At 35.8% G+C, this 23,443-nt stretch overlaps 1 protein-coding gene and 1 long non-coding RNA gene across 9 annotated transcripts in view; one reads left to right on the plus strand and one right to left on the minus strand.

The window, feature by feature from the left end:
- Positions 1–23,443, plus strand: part of PHF6 (PHD finger protein 6) — a 50,239-nt gene that overhangs the window by 23,815 nt on the left and 2,981 nt on the right. For both annotated transcript variants that reach the window (XM_079909774.1, XM_079909773.1), the window contains 4 exons: positions 12,620–12,786; positions 12,956–13,099; positions 14,470–14,574; positions 17,055–17,188. In XM_079909774.1, the coding sequence (XP_079765900.1) occupies positions 12,620–12,786; positions 12,956–13,099; positions 14,470–14,574; positions 17,055–17,188 (550 nt within the window). The remainder of the gene's footprint in view (positions 1–12,619; positions 12,787–12,955; positions 13,100–14,469; positions 14,575–17,054; positions 17,189–23,443) is intronic.
- LOC307179923 overlaps positions 1–23,443 on the minus strand; it is a 60,917-nt gene that overhangs the window by 22,961 nt on the left and 14,513 nt on the right. For 3 of the 7 annotated variants that reach the window (XR_013825606.1, XR_013825607.1, XR_013825611.1), the window contains 2 exons: positions 15,949–16,071; positions 6,328–6,418 (listed from right to left, as the gene is read on the minus strand). This is a non-coding gene — a long non-coding RNA (uncharacterized lncRNA). Of the gene's footprint in view, positions 1–4,477; positions 5,018–6,327; positions 6,419–15,948; positions 16,193–20,120; positions 20,198–23,443 lie in introns of those variants that run through there. The other 4 variants (XR_013825609.1, XR_013825610.1, XR_013825612.1 and 1 more) reach the window with 4 other exon arrangements.

Below are 23,443 nucleotides of genomic sequence, written 5' to 3' on the forward strand. Positions count from 1 at the left end.
TTTCAGGAAATAGTTATATTGGAAGTATGTTGAAAGTGTGTTGTCATTTATGTAGATTCAAGCCTTTGCCTGGTTTAATACTCCCTTAATATTTTCTTTCCCTTGTTCTTTTTCTCTAGATTATGCTGCAGTTTCCAATCTACATTACTTTTATTAAGTGGAAGTTTAGGGAGATTTTAATATGGTATCAAAGTGTTTAAAAACCTTTTTAATTTAGGTGCATTGAATAGATTTATTAAGTACTGGAAAGGCAGTTTTGTACACTGGTTGAATATGGGCTTTGAATGCAGATGTATATTTGAATCTTAACTCTGCCACTTACTAGTCACATGATCTTGGGCAAGTTATTTAGTATCTCTTAGAACCTTAATACTGCATCTGTAAAATGGGGATTAAAAAAAACCCACCTGTAGGATTATTGTAAGAATTAAATGAAATGATGCATGTGAAGCTCTTAGCAATGTGCCTGGCACATAGTAAGTTGCTCAGTAAATACTACATTCTGTATCATTATGGTTGTAACCATTATTCCTTGAAAACTCTACCTACTTCTCTTACCACTCATCTTTTCATGTGCTCTTCCTTGGAAGATAATAGAATTTAAACTGTGTGATTTAACTCGGAAAATTTTAGTAGTGTATTCATACTGTGCTCTTTGCTAGAATTGACTCCATTTTCTTTCTTTGATTCACCAGATTTGTTGACTACCCATGTGCAAAGTGCTGTGCTAGGCATTATTTACACTCATCTTTGTTTTAGCACACTTTATAAACTTTCATTATAGGAAGTTTGAAACATACGCAAAAGTATGTTTGAAAAAAAAATCCCAATTCACAGAAAGATAGACAAGATGAAAAGTCAGAGGGCTATGTACCGGATGAAGGAAAAGATAAGACCCCAGAAAAACAACTAAATGAAGTGGAGATAGGCAACCTTCTAGAAAAAGAATTCAGAATAATGATAGTGAAGATGATCCAGGACCTCGGAAAAAGAATGGAGGCAGAGATCGAGAAGATGCAAGAAATGTTTAACAAAGACCTAGAAAAATTAAAGAACAAACAAACAGAGATGAACAATACAATAACTGAAATGAAAACTACACTAGAAGGAGTCAGTAGCAGAATAACTGAGGCAGAAGAACAGATAAGTGACCTGGAAGACAGAATGGTGGAATTCACTGCTGTGCAACAGAATAAAGAAAAAAGAATGAAAAGAAATGAAAACAGCCTAAGAGACCTCTGGGACAACATTAAATGCAACAACACTTGCATTATAGGGGTCCCAGAAGGAGAAGAGAGAGAGAAAGGACCCGAGAAAATATTTGAAGAGATTATAGTAGAAAACTTCCCTAACATGGGAAAGGAAATAGCCACCCAAGTCCAGGAAGCGCAGAGTCCCATGCAGGATAAACCCAAGGAGTAACACACTGAGACACATAGTAATCAAATTGGCAAAAATTAAAGGCAAAGAAAAATCATTGAAAGCAAAAAGGGAAAAACGACAGATAACATACAAGGGGACTCCCATAAGGTTAACAGCTGATTTCTCAGCAGAAACTCTACAAGCCAGAAGGGAGTGGCATGATATACTTAAAGTGATGAAAGGGAAGAACCTACAACCAAGGTTACTCTACCCGGCAAGGACCTCATTCAGATTCGATGGAGAAATCAAAAGCTTTACAGACAAGCAAAAGCTAAGAGAATTCAGTACCACCAAACCAGCTCTACAACAAATGCTAAAGGAACTTCTCTAAGTGAGAAACACAAGAGAAGAAAAGGACCTACAAAAACAGACCCAAAACAATTAAGAAAATGGTCATAGGAACATACATATCGATAATTACCTTAAACATGAATGGATTAAATGCTCCGACCAAAAGACACAGGCTCGCTGAATGGATACAAAAACAAGACCCATCTATATGCTGTCTACAAGAGACCCCCTTCAGACCTAGGGACACATACAGACTGAAAGTGAGGGGATGGAAAAAGATATTCCATGCAAGTGGAAATCAAAAGAAAGCTAGAGTAGCAATACTCATATCAGATAAAATAGATTTTAAAGAATGTTACAAGAGACAAGGAAGGACACTACATAATTATCAAGTGATCAATCCAAGAAGAAGATATAACAATTATAAATATATATGCACCCAACATAGGAGCACCTCAATACATAAGGCAACTGCTAACAGCTATAAAAGAGGAAAACGACAGTAGCACAGTAATAGTGGGGGACTCTAATACCTCACTTACACAAATGGACAGATCATCCAAACAGAAAATTAATAAGGAAACACAAGCTTTAAATGACACAATAGACCAGATAGATTTAATTGATATTTACTGGACATTCCATCCAAAAACAGCAGATTACACTTTTTTCTCAAGTGCGCATGGAACATTCTCCAGGATAGATCACATCTTGGGTCACAAATCAAGCCTCAGTAAATTTAAGAAAATTGAAATCATACCAAGCATCTCTTCTGACCACAGTGCTATGAGATTAGAAATGAATTACGGGGAAAAAAACGTAAAAAACACAAACACATGGAGGGTAAACAATACGTTACTAAATAACCAAGAGATCACTGAAGGAATCAAAGAGGAAATCAGAAAATACCTGGAGACAAATGACAATGAAAACACGACGATCCAAAACCTATGGGATGCAGCAAAAGCAGTTCTAAGAGGGAAGTTTATAGCTATACAAGCCTACTTCAAGAAACAAGAAAAATCTCAAACAATCTAACCTTACACCTAAAGGAACTAGAGAAAGAAGAACAAACAAAACCCAAAGTTAGTAGAAGAAAAGAAACCATAAAGATCAGAGCAGAAATAAATGAAATAGAAACAAAGAAAACAATAGCAAAGATTAGTAAAAATAAAAACTGGTTCTTTGAGGGCTTCCCTGGTGGCGCAGTGGTTGAGAGTCCACCTGCCAATGCAGGGGACACGGGTTCGTGCCCCGGTCTGGGAAGATCCCACATGCTGCGGAGCAGCTAGGCCTGTGAGCCATGGCCGCTGAGCCTGTGCATCCAGAGCCTGTGCTCTGCAACGGGAGAGGCCACAACAGTGAGAGGCCCACGTACCATAAAAAAATAAATAAATAAAAGTAAAAGCTGGTTCTTTGAGAAGATAAACAATATTGATAAACCATTAGCCAGACTCGTCAAGAAGAAGAGGGAGAGGACTCAAATCAATAAAATTAGAAATGAAAAAGGAGAAGTTACAACAGACACTGCAGAAATACAAAGCATCCTAAGAGACTACTACAAGCAACTCTGTGCCAATCAAATGGACAAACTGGAAGAAATGGACAAATTCTTAGAAAGGTTTAACCTTCCAAGACTGAACCAGGAAGAAATAGAAAATACGAACAGACCAATCAAAAGTAATGAAATTGAAACTGTGATTAAAAATCTTCCAACAAAAGTCCCGGACCAGATGGCTTCACAGGTGAATTCTATCAAACATTTAGAGAAGAGATAACACCCATCCTTCTCAAACTCTTCCAAAAAATTGCAGAAGAAGGAACACTCCCAAACTCATTCTATGAGGCCACCATCACCCTGATACCAAAACCAGACAGATACTACAAAAGAAGAAAATTACAGACCAATATCACTGATGAATATAGATGCAAAAATCCTCAACAAAATACTAGCAAACAGAATCCAACAACACATTAAAAGGTTCATACACCGTGATCAAGTGGGATTTATCCCAGGGATGCAAGGATTCTTCAGTATATGCAAATCAATCAACGTGATACACCATATTAACAAATTGAAGCAGAAAAACCATATGATCACCTCAATAGATGCAGAAAAAGCTTTCGACAAAATTCAACACCCATTTATGATAAAAACTCTCCAGAAAGTGGGCACAGAGGGAACCTACCTCAACATAATAAAGGCCATATACGACAAACCCACAGCAAACATCATTCTCAATGGTGAAAAACTGAAACCATTTCCTCTAAGATCAGGAACAGGACAAGGACGTCCACTCTCACCACTGTTATTCAACATGGTTTTGGAAGTCCTTGCCACGGCAATCAGAGAAGAAAAAGAAATAAAAGGAATACAAATTGGAAAAGAAGAAGTAAAACTGTCAGCGTTTGCAGATGTCATGATACTATACATAGAGTATCTTAAAGATGCCACCAGAAAACTACTAGAGCTAATCAATGAATTTGGTAAAGTTGCAGGATATAAGATTAATGCACAGAAATCTCTTGCATTCCTATACACTAAGGATGAAAAATCTGAAAGAAATTAAGGAAACACTCCCATTTACCATTGCAACAAAAAGAATAAAATACCTAGGAATAAACCTACCTAGGGAGACAAAAGACCTGTATGCAGAAAACTATAAGACACTGATGAAAGAAATTAAAGATGATACAAAGAGATGGAGAGATATACCATGTTCTTGGATTGGAAGAATCAATATTGTGAAAATGACTATACTACCCAAAGCAATCTACAGATTCAGTGCAATCCCTATCAAATTACCAATGGCATTTTTTACGCAACTAGAACAAAAAATCTTAAAATTTGTATGGAGACACAAAAGACCCCGAATAGCCAAAGCAGTCTTGAGGGAAAAAAACGGAGCTGGAGGAATCAGACGCTCTGACTTCAGACTATACTACAAAGCTACAGTAATCAAGACAATATGGTACTGGCACAAAAACAGAAACATAGATCAATGGAACAGGATAGAAAGCCCAGAGATAAACCCACGCACCTATGGTCAACTAATCTATGACAAAGCAGACAAGGATATACAATGAAGAAAAGACAGCCTCTTTAATAAGTGGTGCTGGGAAAACTGGACATCTACATGTAAAAGAATGAAATTAGAACACTCCCTAACACCATACACAAAAATCAACTCAAAATAGAGGAGAGACCTAAATGTAAGACTGGACACTCTAAAACTCTTAGAGGAAAACATAGGAAGAACACTCTTTGACGTAAGTCACAGCAAGGTCTTTTTTGATCCACCTCCTAGAATAATGGAAATAAAAACAAAAATAAATAAATGGGACCTAATGAAACGTAGATTCTTTTGCAAAGCAAAGGAAACTACAAACAAGACAAACAGACAACCCTCAGAATGGGGGAAAATATTTGCAAATGAATCAATGGACAAAGGATTAATCTCCAAAATACATAAACAGCTCATGCAGCTCAATATTAAAAAAACAAACAACCCAATCGAAAAATGGGCAGAAGACCTAAATAGACATTTCTCCAAAGAAGATATACAGATGGCCAAGAAGCGCACGAAAAGCTGCTCAACATCACTAATTATTAGAGAAATGCCAATCAAAAGTACAATGAGGTATCACCTCACTCCAGTTAGAATGGGCTTCATCAGAAAATCTACAAACAACAAATGCTGGAGAGGGTGTGGAGAAAAGGGAACCCTCTTTCACTGTTGGTGGGAATGTAAATTGATACAGCCACTATGGAGAACTGTATGGAGGTTCCTTAAAAAACTAAAAATAGAACTACCATATGACCCAGCAATCCCACTCCTGGGCATATACCCTGAGAAAACCATAATTCAAAAAGAGTCATGTACCACAATGTTCATTGCAGCTGTATTTACAATAGCCAGGTCATGGAAGCAACCTAAGTGCCCATTGACAGACAATTGGATAAAGAAGATGTGGTACATATATACAATGGAATATTACTCAGCCATAAAAAGGAACGAAATTGGGTCATTTGTTGAGACATGGATGCATCTATAGACTCATACAGAGTAAAGTAAGTCAGAAAGAGAAAAGCTAATATCGTATATTAACGCATATATGTGGAACCTAGAAAAGTGGTACAGATGAACCAGTTTGCAGGGCAGAAATAGACACAGATGTAGAGAACAAACGTATGGACACCAAGGGGGGAAAGCGGCGGGGTGGTGGTGGTGGTGGTGTGATGAACTGAGCGATTGGGATTGACATATATACACTGATGTGTATAAAATTGATGACTAATAAGGACCTGCTGTATAAAAAAATAAAATTAAGAAATTTAAAAAAATGTAGGGACATGAGGAGAGCATAAAAAAAAAAAAAGCCCCATCACCCAGCTTTAGTAACCGTCAGCTCCTGGCCAGTCTTGTTTCATCTATACCCTTACCCACTTCCTCCACCTGGATTATTTTAAATTCAATCCCAGCTATCCTATTTCATTTTGGCACACTTAATTAAGAATAATATATTTATGTATGTTACATATTTATATATGTATATGCATATGCCTAAAAGAAATCATTTTTCTGATAACTTTACTGGAAAAGCAGAGTTTACCTGTGACCAGGGGCATGCAGAGCAAGTGCTCACCACGTTCCCATTGGAGACGGCAGGGCAGATGACCTCCAGTCTTGCTTTTGTAGCTGCCCTAAAGATTCAAAGCAGATGTGGTAATGCTTACCCCAACTTGAATGCTTGGCCTTTTTCTTAAAAAACATTCCGACAAATGTTATTGAGTGCCTGCTGGGTGTAGGCACATTGGGAGTTTAGAAAAGAAGCCCCTTGTGGACAAAGAGCTTAAAATCTACACAAGGTATGACAAGTAATAATTAACAATTGAATAGAATTTCATAGTTTATAAAGTGCTTTTCTCAAACATTTTCTTAAAGCAGCCTTTTCAGGAAGGTGTTCTTATTAGTCCCATTTGATATACCAGGAGACTTGCGAGTGTTAAGTAACTTCACCAAGTTAAGGCCTAGAAAGTGGCAGACTTCAGACTTTCTGTCCAGGGGTCCTTTCTACTTCATACTGTTAAGTGATGTGAGAATTTAGGAGAAGGAAGGAAATGGGGCTTAAACCAGGAAGATATAAGATGAGGAAAACATTGATTAGGAGGGAGAAGAGAATTGGTAAAGGGACAGATAGGGCTTATACAATACTAGGAGGAGGGGAGAGTTGGTTTCCTGGTAAGTTGGTCACCCCCCTGTCGCATAGGGGCAATCAGAAGGGTAACAGAGAAGGGCCTGGCCATTCTAAGGTGACATGGACATCTGTACTCATAAAGGTGGGGGACACTTGGTGGCACAGGAAAGGAGGACAACCTTATTTTGCTACCTACCTTATCAAGTCTGGATTTTTAGAAATTGTAGTTGTGAATACAAGGGTAGGGTTTTATTTTCTCCCATATTCTTTTGTTTGAATAGGTATATGAACATTGTACAAAAATCAGCAATACAAAAGAGTGTAGACTGTAAGTAAGCTTTCCTCTCATCCTTGTCCTTGTATCTCAGTTTCCAAATTTTTTTTGCTAAAAGCAACACCTACTGTCAGTTTCTTTTGTGTCCTTCCAGAGCGATGCATACATAAGCATATGTATAGCTATCCTTTTTCTAACTTGCAGGAGCATATGAAGATGTTTATTTCCATGATAGTGGGTATTACTACTTCCAAAGCATATAGTAGTGACTCACTGACATGTGTTTGTCCCAACTCTGCTACTCCCTAGCTTTATGATCTTAGGCAAAATTATTTAACTTTTCTGAATTTACTTATCTATAAAACGGAGGATGGGGATGGTGACTGATACAACCTCATGGGGCTGTTTTGAGGTTGAATAAGATAATGCATGTAAACTGCATAGCACATCCTGTATAGTCAAAACTCAAAAAGCTCTAATGTTAGCTCTTATATTTTGGGTATTTGCATTTACATATTAAATGGAAAAGGGCAAGATGCAGAATAGTATGCTTAGAATGCCATTTGTTTGTATATGCTTTTAAAACGGATTTGCAAATGCATAGAAAATAATAGCTGACATTTATTGAGAGTGTCTTATGTGCCAGGCCCTGTTCTAGATTAAGTACTTTACAGGAACTAACTCATTTAATTCAAGAACCCTCTGAGGTAGGTCTCAGGTCCAAGGACACACAGTCTGTGACAGATCCAGGATTCAAAACCAGGCTCTCTACCCTTGAGATTGAGAAAAGAAGCGTTAAGTTAACGGTACCTTGAGAGGAAGGGAGTGAGTATGAAGAAAGGGAAGCAAGGAAGCTAGGGTACCAGCTGGGAGTGCAGAGCAGATGGAATTGGAAGGTGGAAAGGAAGATTTTCCCTACTTTTATGCAGATAGTTCTTTATAATTATTATTAAAAATAACTTTTAAGAATGTTAAAACACTTTCACAGTTTTGAATTGGAAAAATAAACAATAAGTAACCATGAAAAATTTAAACAAAGGTGCTGTGACTAGCTTCATACTCACATTTTCATGTGCAAATAATTTTCAAATATTTTCTAGGATAAATTCCCAAAAATAAAATCACTGGGTCAAAGGGTTTAATCTTTTTAAGGTTCTCAATATGCATTGCCATATTACTTTCTAGAAAGATTGTGCTAGATTATATTCCCGTCAGCAGTGGCTGACTTTACCCCTTCCTTTCACCACACTGGATGTTATAAATTCTTTTAAATACAAACGTAGTACATAGCCCATTGTTAAAAAAATTAAAATAGTACAAAAGTACTATAAAAGTAATTCAGAAAGCCCTCTCTTCACCCCAAAATCACACTCTCAGTAGTAGTAGAGTTCCTACTACTAACAGTTTGTAAATCTTCCTAGAACCTTTCTTACATACGTACAATCTTACATATATATGCATATGCTCGCTATTTGTAATACAATGGCATCATAGTATACATAGATAATGTTATGCAACTTGTTTTTTTCATTCTGTGATGTATCAGACACCCTTCTCTGTGCATACAGATCAACCTCATTCTTTTTAACAGTTGTGTTACATCCCATAGAATAAATAGAACCATAGTTTATTTAAGGATTTCTCTTAATAAAAATCAGTTATATTTATTTTTTATGTGAAATAGGAATAAAACTGCATTGATCTTCCTCATACGTATGTGCTTATGTACTTATGCAAGTGATTCTATAGGATAAAGTCCTAGAAATGGGGATGCCAGGAGAGACTCTGTGCATTTAACATTGGGAATCAGTACTGTCACATGTACCAACAGTGTATGAGAGTGTCCAGTTCCCTACAACTGTGCTGGATATTATCAGTCTTATAATTTTTACGAATCTGATTATCTCATTTAATTTCCATTTCTCTTGTAATTAGTAAGGTTGTGCTTCTGCCCATGTTTTTTCAGTCATTTATATTTCTTCTGTGAATTGTCAGTCCTATCCTTTGCACGTTTTTCTTTCAAGGTTTGTCTTTTTAAAATTGATTTGAAGTGCTGTCTGTAAAATACAGATATTAATTCCCTGCCACTAAATGGCTTCTTAGGTGTCCTAACCCCAAGATTATAAAAAAAATAATCTCTTCCATTTTCTTCTGTTACATTTCTGGTTTGTTATTTTATTAGATTTTTTGGATCCATCTCTAATTTTTTCATATAGTATGAGAAAAGGAATCTGAATTTTTAGAAAATGGGTACCCAGTTGTGCCATTATGTCTCTCCCCCACTCATTTGAAATGCTACCATTATCATACTCTGATTTCCCATATGCATGTGGGTCTCTTTTCAACCTGGCTTTCTCTTCTGACATGTGTCTATTCCTATGCCAGTGTTTTAACTACTGTTGCTTTATGGTATATTTTGATACCTTTTTTTAAAAAAGATAGTCTTGTGTATTATATATTTACTCTTCTAGAAAACTGTGGAATCAACTTTCAATTCTGTTTTATCAGCGTTTCATTAAATTAGGTTAGCAAGAACTGATACCATTCTAATGTTGATCCTATTCATCCAGAAGCATGGCTTATCTCAACATTTTTGTGGGGCTTCTTTTATATTTGTATTTCTAACACATTTTTTGTTGGGTTTATTGAAGTTTTTTACAACTACTTAAAGACTGCTATTTTGATAGGTGAAAATGGTGTATCACTTAATTTACACTTCTTTGACTTAGAGACATCAAATTTTCTAAAAGTGTATTTATTTATTTATTTTAAAGTTTACTTTGGCTGTGTTGGGTCTTTGTTGCTGTGCGCGGGCTTTCTCTAGTTGCGGCGAGCGGGGGCTACTCTTCATTGCGGTGCGCAGGCTTCTCATTGCGGTGGCTTCTCTTGTTGCAGAGCATGGGCTCTAGACGCGTGGGCCTCAGTAGTTGCAGCACGTGGGCTCCGTAGTTGTGGCTCACAGGCTCTAGGGTGCAGCCTCAGTAGTTATGGCGCACAGGCTTAGTTGCTCCGCGGCATGTGGGATCTTCCTGGACCAGGGATTGAACCCGTGTCCCCTGCATTGGCAGGGGGATTCTTAACCACTGTGCCACCAGGGAAGTCCCTAAAAGTATATTTAACTACTTATGTTCTACGAATTATTTGATCATACGGTTCACCCATTTTTCTGTTGAGGTCTTAATCTTTTATGAGCTTATCAGATCATAAAGATACTAATCCTTTGTCATAAGTACAGCAGATATTCTTCCAGTTTGTTTGCCTTCTAATTTTATCACTTTTTTTTTACTTTCAGAAGTTTAAAAGTCTAATATAATTAAATCTGTCAATCTTTTGTGATTTTTTTTTTTTTTTTTTTTTTTACTATTGCTGGTAAAGTCCCCTAAAATTTTATACTGAACGATTCCATGTTTAGGACAGACAAATACGCCATCTGGAAAACTAGCCATGTTGGCCTGATAATGGAATCAGTTAAGTAATTTCTTTATAGGTGTTTAACAATGTAGTGTTATTATAGTGTTAGTGATTATTTGTTTTCATTGTAAATAACAGAATATTATGTATATCATATATATGCTGTAATATATATCAGGATGATTGGAACATTTGGTTATGATTTTTCATTTTAATTTTTGGCACATGCAAGTAATTCTAATAGCTTTAATGAAATTCTGTGTCTTAAAAATTGTCAGATTGAATGTTTAAAGTAGGTGGCGTGTTCTGATGTGAAATTTGCTATAGTGTTAAGATCAGAATTATCTTTAATTGACTTGTCTGTCTTCACAGGGAGAGTTATTCACATGAATTTGTCCTATTGCCTATAAAACACTATCCACTTTTACCTTCCCCCCCCTTTCTTCCCTTAAATCCTACCATAGTTAGGTGAAGTTACATTGATATAAATTTTTATTAACTGTTTTGCAAATGGTCTAATGCTCTCAGTTCTTAGAGTTTATATATTCAAATATACTGATTAAATTACCCTTTTCTTATCATAATGAATGTGCTTTTATTGCTTAGGAAAAAACCCTTTAAAGTATTTATTAGGAAAGATCAGCATCTGAGAAGAGGAGTTGATATGCTTTCTCATGGAAGAAATTAGTCCGTGGAATTATAGTCGATAATTTATGGTAAAAGAAAAAACAATGTAGGTATTAGAACTATGCCTAAAACTTTCTATAGTTTGACACTAAGACAAGTGAATATTTGATTTTTATACCTTTTTGAACACTAAGTACATTGTCTTATATACAGTAGGCCCTCAATAAATATTTTTAGTGAATAACTGAATGAAGCACCTCTATTAATGGTAGAAATACTTTTCAAATTACTGGGAAGCACAGTTCTAAAACTTCTCCATAAATTTTGTTTAATCCATTAACGTATACACAGACAACCTGCACCATAGCTTTTCTACCACTTATGTTAGAAATTCCTTTTATACTTAATATTTGTTTAATTACTTGATCAATTGGTTAGTTCATTTGTAGATATGTTCCTTGGTGAATTTGATCTTTTGATTTTCATGATAGTTTAAAGAGCTATCTAGAGCAGTGCTGTACAATAGAACTTGTCTGTAATGATAGAAACATTCTATATCTGTGATGTCCAGTAGAGACTCAGCTTGCCACATGTGACTAATAAACACGTGAAATGTGGTCAGTGTGACTGAGAAACTGAAGGTTTAATTTTTTTTTTTTTTTTTTTTGCGGTACGGGGGCCTCTCACTGTCGTGGCCTCTCCCGTTGCGGAGCACAGGCTCCGGACGCGCAGGCTCAGCGGCCATGGCTCACAGGCCCAGCCGCTCCGCGGCATGTGGGATCTTCCCGGATCAGGGCACGAACCCATGTCCCCTGCCTCGGCAGGCGGACTCTCAACCACTGTGCCACCAGGGAAGCCCTAATTTCATTTAATTATAAATGACTTAAATTTTAAAAAGCCACATGTTGCCAGTGGCTACTATATTGGACAGCACAGATACACCTACTTTATTTTCATTTAGCTTTCCAAGTTATAGCAAGTTTATTTTCTGGGTAATTGTTCTGATTTCACCAACAGTGTGAGGTAAAACTCTTTGAAACCTATGGTAAAAAAAAAATTATACAAGATCTAATTCTAAAAAATTCCCTTATTAGAGTTTAGAAATGTTTATTGAATTATGTGCACAGTTAAGATCACAAAACTCATTTTCATAGAATTATAACTTTGATGGAAATAATTAATTTTACAGTTATTATAGTAAAACTATTTCTTTGTATTTCATTTTTGTTGCATTTATATGAAATGTTAGGCCACTATATCAAACATACCACAGATCATTTCTCCCCATATCTTGAGGTGATTTTATTCTAAGGAGAAACATATGTTCTAAGGACCCATGAACTAATGCTCATTTTAAGATTGGTCCATGTAAAGCTTTTATTCATTTTTAAGCAGCTGATCTAGAAGAAAGTTTTAATGAACATGAACTGGAGCCCTCATCACCTAAAAGTAAAAAGAAAAGTCGCAAAGGAAGGCCGCGAAAAACTAATTTTAAAGGACTGTCGGAAGATACCAGGTCCACATCCTCCCATGGAACAGATGAAATGGAGAGTAGTTCCTATGTAAGTAGAAAAATGTTGGATTCTTTCTTTTTGTTGCACCATGAATATTTCATCTGAACTGTGTTGATCGGTAAAGTTAATCATTTGAAGTGTTAACTAAGCTTGAGGTACTGATAGCATATTTTCATGGATTTTTTTTCAAGGTTTTCATTTTCTTTTACATTTGCAGAGAGATAGGTCTCCACACAGAAGCAGCCCTAGTGACACCAGGCCTAAATGTGGATTTTGTCATGTAGGGGAGGAAGAAAATGAAGCAAGAGGAAAACTGCATATATTTAATGCCAAGAAGGCAGCTGCACATTATAAGTGCATGGTAAGTATGGTTCTTTTTATGTGCTTTTAAACACAAGTTTTGGAAAAGCATTTAGCTAGTAACCAAATATAGAACTTTCCTCCCCAGCATTAGTGTTTTAGAATTATGAATAGTGTATCCTATAATCTCAAATCTTTTTTTAAAAGTATAATTGACTTACAATATTATATTGGTTTCAGGTATACAACATAGTGATTCGATATTTTTATACATTACAAAATGATCGCCACGATAAGACTACTTACCATCTGTCACCATACAAAGTTATTACAAGATTATTGACTCTGTTTCCTATGCTGTACATTATATCCCCATGACTTATTTATTTTATAACTGGAAGTTCTATAAGCCCAAATCTTCATAAACTCTAGATTTTAAAAAATATAGCCTTTATGATTTAGTGCGATTTAAAGTAATCCTAAGTATAGTTACTATGTTCCAGATAATCCATAATTAATGATTTCATAACTGTAAAAATTTCAGCTTTATAAACTTGTCTTGGAAGCTATGTTTGGCCTCCACTATAACCTCGTAAAAGTCTTTCTTATTGCACTTCATATACTATATTGCAGTTATTCATTTATGAACCTCTTTTCCCTAATAGACTCTTAAATCCCTTGAGGGTAAGAACTATATCTTATCTTTGCATCCTTAGATCCAGGTCTGACATATAGCATATGTAAACATTTTTGAACTAGATTGTATTGAATTACTCATCCCATTTATGACTAGGTTTTAAAAAATTATATTATTTAGGGAATTCCATGGCAGTCCAGTGGTTAGGAGTCCACGCTCTCACTGCCAAGGGCCCGGGTTCAATTCCTGGTCGGGGAACTAAGATCCCACAAGCCACATGGCATGGCCAAAAAAAATTTTTTTTTTAAATTATATTATTCATATCAGAGGTTCTTAACCAGAGATGCATATCAAATTTACCTGGGGAGCTTTTTCCATAATATGTACCCTTGGAGTAGATCCCAAACATGTCTAGTTTGAAAAAAAATCTCTAGGTTGATTCTCATCTGCATCTATGATGGAAATTTGTCATTTTAAACTATTTTTGAAACTGTGGAAATGTAAAATAGTTGAGATGACAGGGTGACACTGCTGAACTCTCCTTGTTAAATGAAGCATTTAATCTTGGCTCCACACTGGCAACCTTAGTTTTATTCCATTGTCCTTATTTTGGGTTATATTTTAATCAGACGTGAATAGATTAAAAAATATTTGAGTCAGTACTTGATTATTATTAAAGAAAAGTCATCTTTCTCAGGATATTAAAATAATGTAACGTAAGTGTTCTTAAGTTGTTTAATCTTTTTCTCACAAGGATTCTGAGTATTAAATGTTCCTGCATTTTTCTTTTCTAGTTATTTTCTTCTGGCACAGTCCAGCTCACAACAACATCAAGAGCAGAATTTGGAGATTTTGATATTAAAACTGTACTTCAGGAGATTAAGCGAGGAAAAAGAATGGTCTGTGCTTTTATGTTTATGCTATGCAACATTACTCTTCTGACTTTGTGCTTTAAATTTAGAACACATCTCAAATTTATCCAGTCATCAAAAAATTTAATATAAAGTAGTTCATATGTTAAAGTGAAGTATATATTTGACTTATTTGTAATATAATAAAGGATGCTGATGTTACTGAAAGTTATTCCTCTTTCTATGTAACTTCATTACCTAAGACAATTATACTGAGATTTATACTTCAGGGTATCTGAGAGTCTTTTAGTAAAATAAATGAAGATGTGAACATGACACACCTCATTAAGTTTAAAATGTTCAATTGTTTAAGCTCGCTTAAAGAAAAATTCCATGACCCCAATAGAACATTGAGAATCCCCCCTTGTTGTTATTCATTCTTTTTTTTTAAATAAAAGGAGATTTTTTCAGAGCCTTCTGTTTAGTTAAAGTTCACATACATAGTTATATCTTTTAATATGTTTATCATAGCTTTAAAGTTTCCTTTATAAAATGTGCCTAAGTCTCATGTTTTTAAACATACTGAATTACTAATAAATAGCTTTAAGAAATAATGGCATCTTTATTTGATGACTTACTCCTTTACAGTCTGTGAATATTATAAAATGTCATTGGAATGCAGAATCTTTTCTTTAAGACAGCAGTTGTCTCTAGAAATGACTATTTAAAAATTTTTTTATTGTGAAAATTTTCAAACATCAAAATTAGAAAGACTAGTAACACACGTCTATCCATCACCTTGACTCATCAGTTATCAAGAATTTGCGGCACTCGTTTCATCTATGCCTTTTATTCTTGTTGCTTGAAGTATTTTAAAGCAGAGCTGAGACTTCATATCATTTCACCTCTACATATTTCAGTATGTATCTCTTAAAAGTTGGACATTTTCTTACCTAACCACAATGTCATTACACCTTATAAATTAACAATGAGTCTTCAGTGTTATTTAATACCTAGTTCGTATTTCCCCAATTGTATCAAAACTATCTTTTTAAAGTTGGTTTGTGTGAATCAGAGGAGGTTCACATATTACATTTGGTTGTTATATTTCCCTTAAGTAATCTAGGGCACTCCCTCCTCCCTGTCTTTGTTGTCTCTGTTTTTGTTTTGTTGTATGCCATTGACATGTTGAAGAAAACAAATTAATTGTCCTGTAGAATATCCCACATGTTTTATTTGTCTGTTTGCTTTTTCACAATGCTATTTAACTTGTCCCTCTATCCGCCAGATTTTCTTTTAAAGTGGAAGTTAGATGTAAAGCTTGATTAGATTCATTTTCAACATTTTGGGGGGTAAGAACACTTCACAGGTGGGACTATATCATCCATATTTTATCACATCAGACAAGTCATAATGTCTGACCTTGGATTCAGGTGGTGAGTTGATCCCTCCGTTGTGAAGCTCCCCTTCGATCTTTCATCTGGTGGTTTCAGGCATTGTTGATCTTTGTCTGAATCCATAAGAAATGACTTTTTCTTTGTGGAACTGCATTTTTGAAGGTATAAAGATTTTTGATGTCAGTTGTTCCATTTAAACCCAGTTCAGTTTTCTGATACTTTGATTACTCTTCTAAAAATGAAACTCCTTTAAAACAGAATGTGGAGTACTAAAAAAAAAATAAAGGGGAAAAAAATCACTTCATCGTATGTAGCACAATGTTGTGTCATACAGCTAAAGTCAAATAGGTGACTAGGATAACAATTCACATTCTCTTGATCAACTTATTTACCTCTGCACTGTTGAATCTTAGTGTCAACACTAACCTAGCATTTCCCCAAGTGTGCTCCAAAGGAAGTCAGTCCATCGGGATGCTCTCCCACTGCTCCAAAGTTAAAAGGGCATCTGGAGTTCAGTAAACTTGGGAACTGTTTACTATACCCTCCTTCCTGGAGGAAGGCTGTCAGAAGTTCTACAATCAAGTAATCTGTTGAAAACTAGCATTTCTCAAACTTCTCTGACTATGAAACCCTTCTTCCAACAATCACCTTAAGTCTTAAAAAGATGTCAGCCCCTTTAGTCTGTTTCTGCCCTTTTGCCTACTTGGTAGCAATCCCTCTCTGAGAATCTTCTCATCCTTCCCCCCAGCCATAATAGGAAAGGAACTGATCTCAGGGAGAAAAAGAAGCCAACCACTAAAATACAGAATATATTTTTGTGTGTGTGTTTGGCAGTATTAAGGAGTGTTCCCTTTATGTTTAGATGTCAGCTCTCTGATGGTTAGTAGAGTTAAATAATGGAAACATCAGGGGTGACTACATATTAGGAAGTCTATCAAAGTATGATTTAAATTGCAGTGTTATTTAATACATATGCTATACAGTAAGTTCAGTGCACTCTTTTTCAATAGAAAAACTGCCTGTTTTCTTTGTAACGTGGACTGTTTGGCTGAAATAGCTAAAATAGAAGAAATAAGATTGCATAAACTTTGAAATACTGCTTATGATTATTCTTTCTCTTCCCTTAAACAGAAATGTACACTTTGCAGTCAGCCCGGTGCTACTATTGGATGTGAAATAAAAGCCTGTGTTAAGACTTACCATTACCACTGTGGAGTACAAGACAAAGCTAAATACATTGAAAATATGTCACGAGGAATTTACAAGTAAGAGAACAATTGTCCATTTTCCTAAACTTGTCAGTAAGTAACTGCCCTTAAATAGATGACATTAGTTTACTTGCTCACTCTTCTTAGGTGGTGTTTAGCCAAGTGTAGAATACTAAGGACTCTGTATAAGAAATGAGTACTGCAATTGACATTTTCCTCTGCCTACACATCCCTGGATTAGCATTCATTCAATCAGTATTTTTATGCTTCCTGTGTGCCAGGTACTGTGCTAGGAGCTGGGCATACAATAGTGATCAAAACAGACAGAGACAGTGTCCTCATGAAAGCTTACAGTCTAGTGGGAGAGAGATATATCAATTAAATGGTCACATAAATATACAATCATAAACTTCGTAAGTGCTGTAAAAGATGTTACAAAGCGCTGTGACAGCATGTAACAAGGAGGAGCTAACCTACTAGTCTGTAGTGGGGGAGTGTTTGGGAATTTCCTTAAGGAAATAGTGCTTGAGCAGAGATATGAAGGGCGAAATGAATGTGGGCATTGGGAAGGCGTTCTAGGCAGAGAGAACAGCGTGTGCAAGGCCCTAAGATGGGAGAGAAACAAGGGTGCAAATGAGGGGGTGGGTGGTAGGAGGCTACTGCTGAGGGTCCAGGTGAGAATTGTGGGTAACTTAGAATAGGATATAGTTGTGAAGGCAGAAGTTGAAAAGATACACTTGGAAGACTGATGAAAGAGTAAGGTTTGGAGATTTGGGATTACATGTTACCCTCCTTTTTATGGGCCTCCACTTACCAGTGCTGCGTTGGGCTAGTGTTATCAATGTGAATCTACAGTGGTTCCCTTTGTTTAATCGAATGGAGAATAAGTTGGTAGAGATCCCTGAATATTTATTTGGTTTGCCTTTGCAAGTTGTAAAGCACTTCCTCGCTCTCACATTCCCAGCGTGCAATAAACCAGTGACTCAGGGTCTCCTATTCCGTGGACAAAGCAGTTTGCGTAAGCAGTCACCAAGTCATTTGGGTGATTGCGTGAGGTGCTAATGCTGTATTATAAAATTGGCCAAACTTCGCTTAATAATAAAGGCACATGTTTTTCAAGTGAGTTCTATCAAGCCTCGAAGGAACAGATAATTCCAATGTTATTTAAAGACGTCCAGCACATAGCAAAAAATGGAAAACTTCTTGGTTCATTCTGTAACACGTGCATAGCTGTGACACCAAACCTAACAAAGACAGCATTTAACAACAAAAATTTTAAAACTAGAGACCAGTCTTAACTTTTATAAATATATGTACCAAAATCTGAAATAAAATATTAGAAAATCAAATCCAGGGCTGTAGTCTAACAATTTAAAGATTATTCAAAATTAGGAAATATATAAATGTGACCTGTTACAATTAATAAAGAAAAATCCTAGTGGATAGTGAAAAGACATTTGATACCATTCAACATCCATTTCTGAATTTTAAAGTAAGGTAGCAAGAGTGCTCTTGGTGGTAAGCTAGGAGTCTTAATAGAGTGTTAGGAGAGACAAAAACGGCAAACAGCTTATTTAGTGTTAAAGTAAATGGACCATGGTTCTTAGCCAGAGCTGAGCCTCAGAATCGCCTGGAGGTGGATACGGCCCTCTTTAGAAATGTTCATGCCTAGGCCCTACCCTCAGATTTAAATTCAGTGGGTTGAGGCCCAAACCATGTATTTTGATGACTCTGCAGGTGATTCTCAGGTTCATCTCTAATTGAGAGCCACTATATCAATACACTTTCATTCAGATCAGGAACAAGACAAGGGTGCCAACTGCCAACGTTAACTTTCACTCTTTTTCTGGAGGGTTAAGCCTGTGCAATGAGAAAAGGAAGGAAAATGTATAGTAAATGTTGTGAAGGAGAAAAATACAATTGTCAATATTATTGATATTACTGTCTACCAAGAAAATCCAAAGAAATCAGCTCTGAATTTATTAAAACTTATAAGAGCTCAGTAAGGCTGCTGAATATGAGATGAATTCTTAAAAACAATTCCAGTAATAACTACTTAGGAAATGTAAAGGAAAAATGTCTATCCCACCACACACACACACACACACACACACACACACACACAGACACACACGTGCATACACATACACCAATGGTGAACCTTTTTTAAAAATAGCATTTTACATAGGACCCCAATGAATGACGAAATATATTATGTTCCTTGATAGGCTCAACTTTGAAAGATACCTATTCTCCCCAAATTAATCTATATACTTAATACAATTTTAATGAAATCCAACTTTTTGAGTTTTATCTAAAAAAGTAAATGTGGTATTATTGTCTATTAGTAATGATTGTTACCTTATATAACAGGAAAAGAAATAGAAGCTTAAACAAGATAGAAGTTTGTTTCTCCCCTAAAAGACGTCCAGAGGAAAGCAGTGCAGATGTGGTAGGCAGCTTTTCAGTGTTATCGTTGGCCTCCATTAGCGTCTTTCTGCTGTCTCCTCCTTGGGCTTCCTTCCATAGGAAGCAGGAGGAAGCAAGGGCAAAGGAAGATGGAAGGACAAAGTAGCTGTTGCTCCAGCTGAGTCAGGCTTTAATCAGCCTTCCTAGAAGTTCCATACATGCTTCTGCTCAGCATCTCATTTGCCAGAATTTAGTCATATGTCCAAAGGAGGCTGGGAAATATACTCTTAGTGGACACATTGCTACCCAAACAAAATATGGTTTAGTACTATGGAGGGTGGTGGGGGATAGATAGTGGGGTAGCCAACTAGTATAGCACATGAAGCCAAGAAAATTTTTAATGCAATTGAGAGGAGAAATCCCCTGTTAGATATCAAAGCCAATCATATAGTAATTAAAACAGTATCACATAAGATAGATCACAGAAGATCACAGAAGACAGATCCGTGTCTTTGTTGGAATCTTATAAATAATTGTGGTAGCATTTTATATATGTGGAGACAATGGATTAATTCAGTACCTGATATCTATACAGTTGGCTCTCCATTTAGAAAACGGTCTTGACCCAGGGAACTCTACTCAATATTCTCTAATAACCTATATGGGAAAAGAATCACTGATTCACTTTGCTGTACACCTGAAACTAACACAACATTGTAAGTTAACTATACTCCAATAAAAATTTAAAAACAAAGAAAAAGAAAAGAAAACAATCTTGAGTATAGGCGGCCTTTCTAAGCATGATAGGGAACTCAGAACTTTTATTTGACTACATTAAAATTAGACTACCTAAAGAGAACTCCAAATCATTATGAAAAACACAACCCAGTTTAAAAAATGGGTAAAGGACGTGAACAGGCAGTTTATAGAAGAAATAGCCATGGGTTTTAAGCACATGAAAAACTGTTCAACCTTATTAGTAATGAATCAAATGCAAATTAAAACAAGATCTTACCAATTTTGGCAAAGATGAATAGGATTTAGACTATCTACTGTTAGCTAGGTTTTTGAGACACAGGCATTCTTATTCCATGTTAAGGTTGAATATAATAAATTGGTACAATTTTTTAGGAGAGCAATTTATTATTGGAGATGAAAACCTTAAAATAGTATATATCTTTTGCTACTAGTGTGCTTGTAGGGATTGAGCAGACAACAGTGCAGAGATGTATGTGCAAGAAGTGTCATTGCATTATCGTTAGTGATAGTGGCAACACCCACTAGGGCATCTTCTTAGACTCAACTATACTTCAAACTGACAAGATTACCCCAGATGGCATCAGTCTACTCAGGAAGAATATAGACAAGAACTACAGCTTGCCAGCAGGGTGGCATCAAATATTCGTCTTCTCTGAGAGTCCTTGCAGCAGTCATTGTAGCAGTACAGCTCAGGTCCAATAAGATATGATCCACATTGGGGAAAAGCCTCATACCCCATTGGAGTCAGCACCTCTTAACAATACAGTCATATAGGCATAGATAATTTTCAGGTTACACCACACTGAAAGAGGACCAAAGATAAGACTTCTTATCAGAATATGCATATTTTTCCCAGTCCAGGTACAGTCTACCAACTGGGGGGGTAACATAGCTTAGTAAAATAGTTGACACACTAATTTTTGTTAAGTTGCTAGAGGAAGAGAGCTAAAGAGTTAACCAAAGGTGAAATTCTCATGTGGAATGGGAAAAGATTTTTAACTTTTCACCCACAATAGCAAAGAAAGAAAGAGAGAGAGAGGGAGGGAGGGAGGGAGGGAGAAAGAGAGAAAGGAAGGAAGGGAGGAAGGGAGGAAGGAAGGAAGGAAGGGGAGAGAGAAAGAAGGAAAGAAAGAAAATCAAATCAGAATTCTATCAGGAGATTTAGTAAATAAATTTTAGTACATAGATGTATCTAGTGGAATACTATGCAGAAATTAAAGAATAAAGTAGACCCATGTGTAGAGTTGTGGAGAGGCATTTCAGTGATTGAGTCAGGGGAAAAAGTTACATAATTCTATTTTAGCATATAAAAAGTACGTGTGTACACACACGTACAAGATTTGTGTATGTTTTTTATACATAGAAAATTTTCTAGGAGCATAGTCAGCAAACTTAATAGTTGTCATCTCTCATTCGTTGCATAGGGGTGGAGAAGAGGCAATTTTATATTCTCCTTTATATGGTTCATGAGCAATCCATTATTTTTAAAAGTAGCCAATAATATTTTAAAATAACAGACCCATTTAAAATGTTTAGAATTAGATATGTGGAGAATTATTGTGTTTACATTTTAACTTTATTTAGGTATTTTCACAATAGTTATCCGTTTTCATTTCAGGAAAAGATGGAAAATGTAGATAAGAAAAATAAAACTAAATGTCAACTTTAATTCTACCACCAGAGATAATAACTTTAAATCTTTTGGAATATTTTCTTCTAGACATTTGTGTGATTGTGTATATGTGTATATTTATAAAAACAAAACTTTCTTATATATACTCTTTTATAACCTGTTTTCCACTTACTATATCTTTAGTAGAGGCATTTTTTTTCTGTGACGTTAAACAGTTGTACATCACCATTTTAATGGTTGCATAGTATTCCAGTGTATGGGTGTATTAGTTTGTTTAATCAGTTCTCTTTTTAGACATTTAGATGGCTTTTATTTTTTAGCTGTTAGAAAACCATGTTGCAGTGATCATTTCTAAACAAAAGTATTTGGACTGGGATCCATGATGATTTGAAATGCTCTTTTTACTTTTTCACATTGAAATTTGTTTCTTAAATCTGCTTAGAAGTGGATTCCAGATTTTTTCATAGAGACCATGGAGTTCAAATGAGTCCGTAAGCAGGCAGTTTGGGGAGAGAAGAATGGACAAATGAAAGGAAATGCAAGGAGGAATATTTCTGAATGAAGTGGCTTCCTTCCCTCCTACATGTGACTTGCTTTCTTTCTTTACCAGCCTTTTCTGGATCCTGAATATATTCATATTAAAAAGGCGAGGGAAGATTATATAGTGATCTGTTTATCCTGTTTTATTGTCTTTATTGTATTTCTAAGCTATTTAAATATGTATTTTTCTAAAATGTCAGCCTCCCACCATAAAACAGTAAGTTCTGTGACAGCAGAGATCTTGTTTCACTGGTCAGCACCTGCGGCCTTGGTGTCCAGACTGGTGAAAGACACATAATAGGCCTATGGGAAATAGTCCTTGAGTGAAAAATAATCCGATAAAAAGATTAAAATTTGTTCTAACAAGAAAGGGCTCATCCTTTTAGATAAAACTCTGTTATAAAAATTTCTAAAAGCCCACAAAAATAGAAGAGTATAACAACCCCAGTCTCAGCAGGTACCAACTTATTGCCACGGTTGTTTCATCTACATTTTTTTTCTTTCTGAGGTATGTTAAAGCAGAATCCCAGATCTCTTGTCATTTTATCCTTACATACTTCAATATCACTATGCTATCATCACATCTTATAAAATTAACAGTAAATTCTTAGTATCATCTTATACCTGGTTCACTTTGGCATTTCCCCAATTGTCTTGAAGATGTCTTTTTAGACTTGATTTGTTCAAACCTCAATACATGCAAGGTCCTTACATTGCATTTAATGGATGTCTCTTAAGTCTCTCTCAATATAGAGCAGTCCCCACTCCACCCTTGCCTTTTCCTTCTACCTGTTAAGGAACCCTGATAAGTTGTCCTGTAAAAGTCCCATATTCTAGATTTATCAATTTGCATTTTCCTGATGTCATTTACCTCATTTCTCTACCCCTCTGTATATCCTGTAATTTATAAGTTGGCTCAAAGGCTTAATTAGATTCAGGTTATATTTGGGGGAAGATACTTCATAGGTGCA

This window comes from Stenella coeruleoalba (genome assembly GCF_951394435.1).
Source record: "Stenella coeruleoalba genome assembly, chromosome: X".
Classification (NCBI taxonomy): Eukaryota; Metazoa; Chordata; class Mammalia; order Artiodactyla; family Delphinidae; genus Stenella; species Stenella coeruleoalba.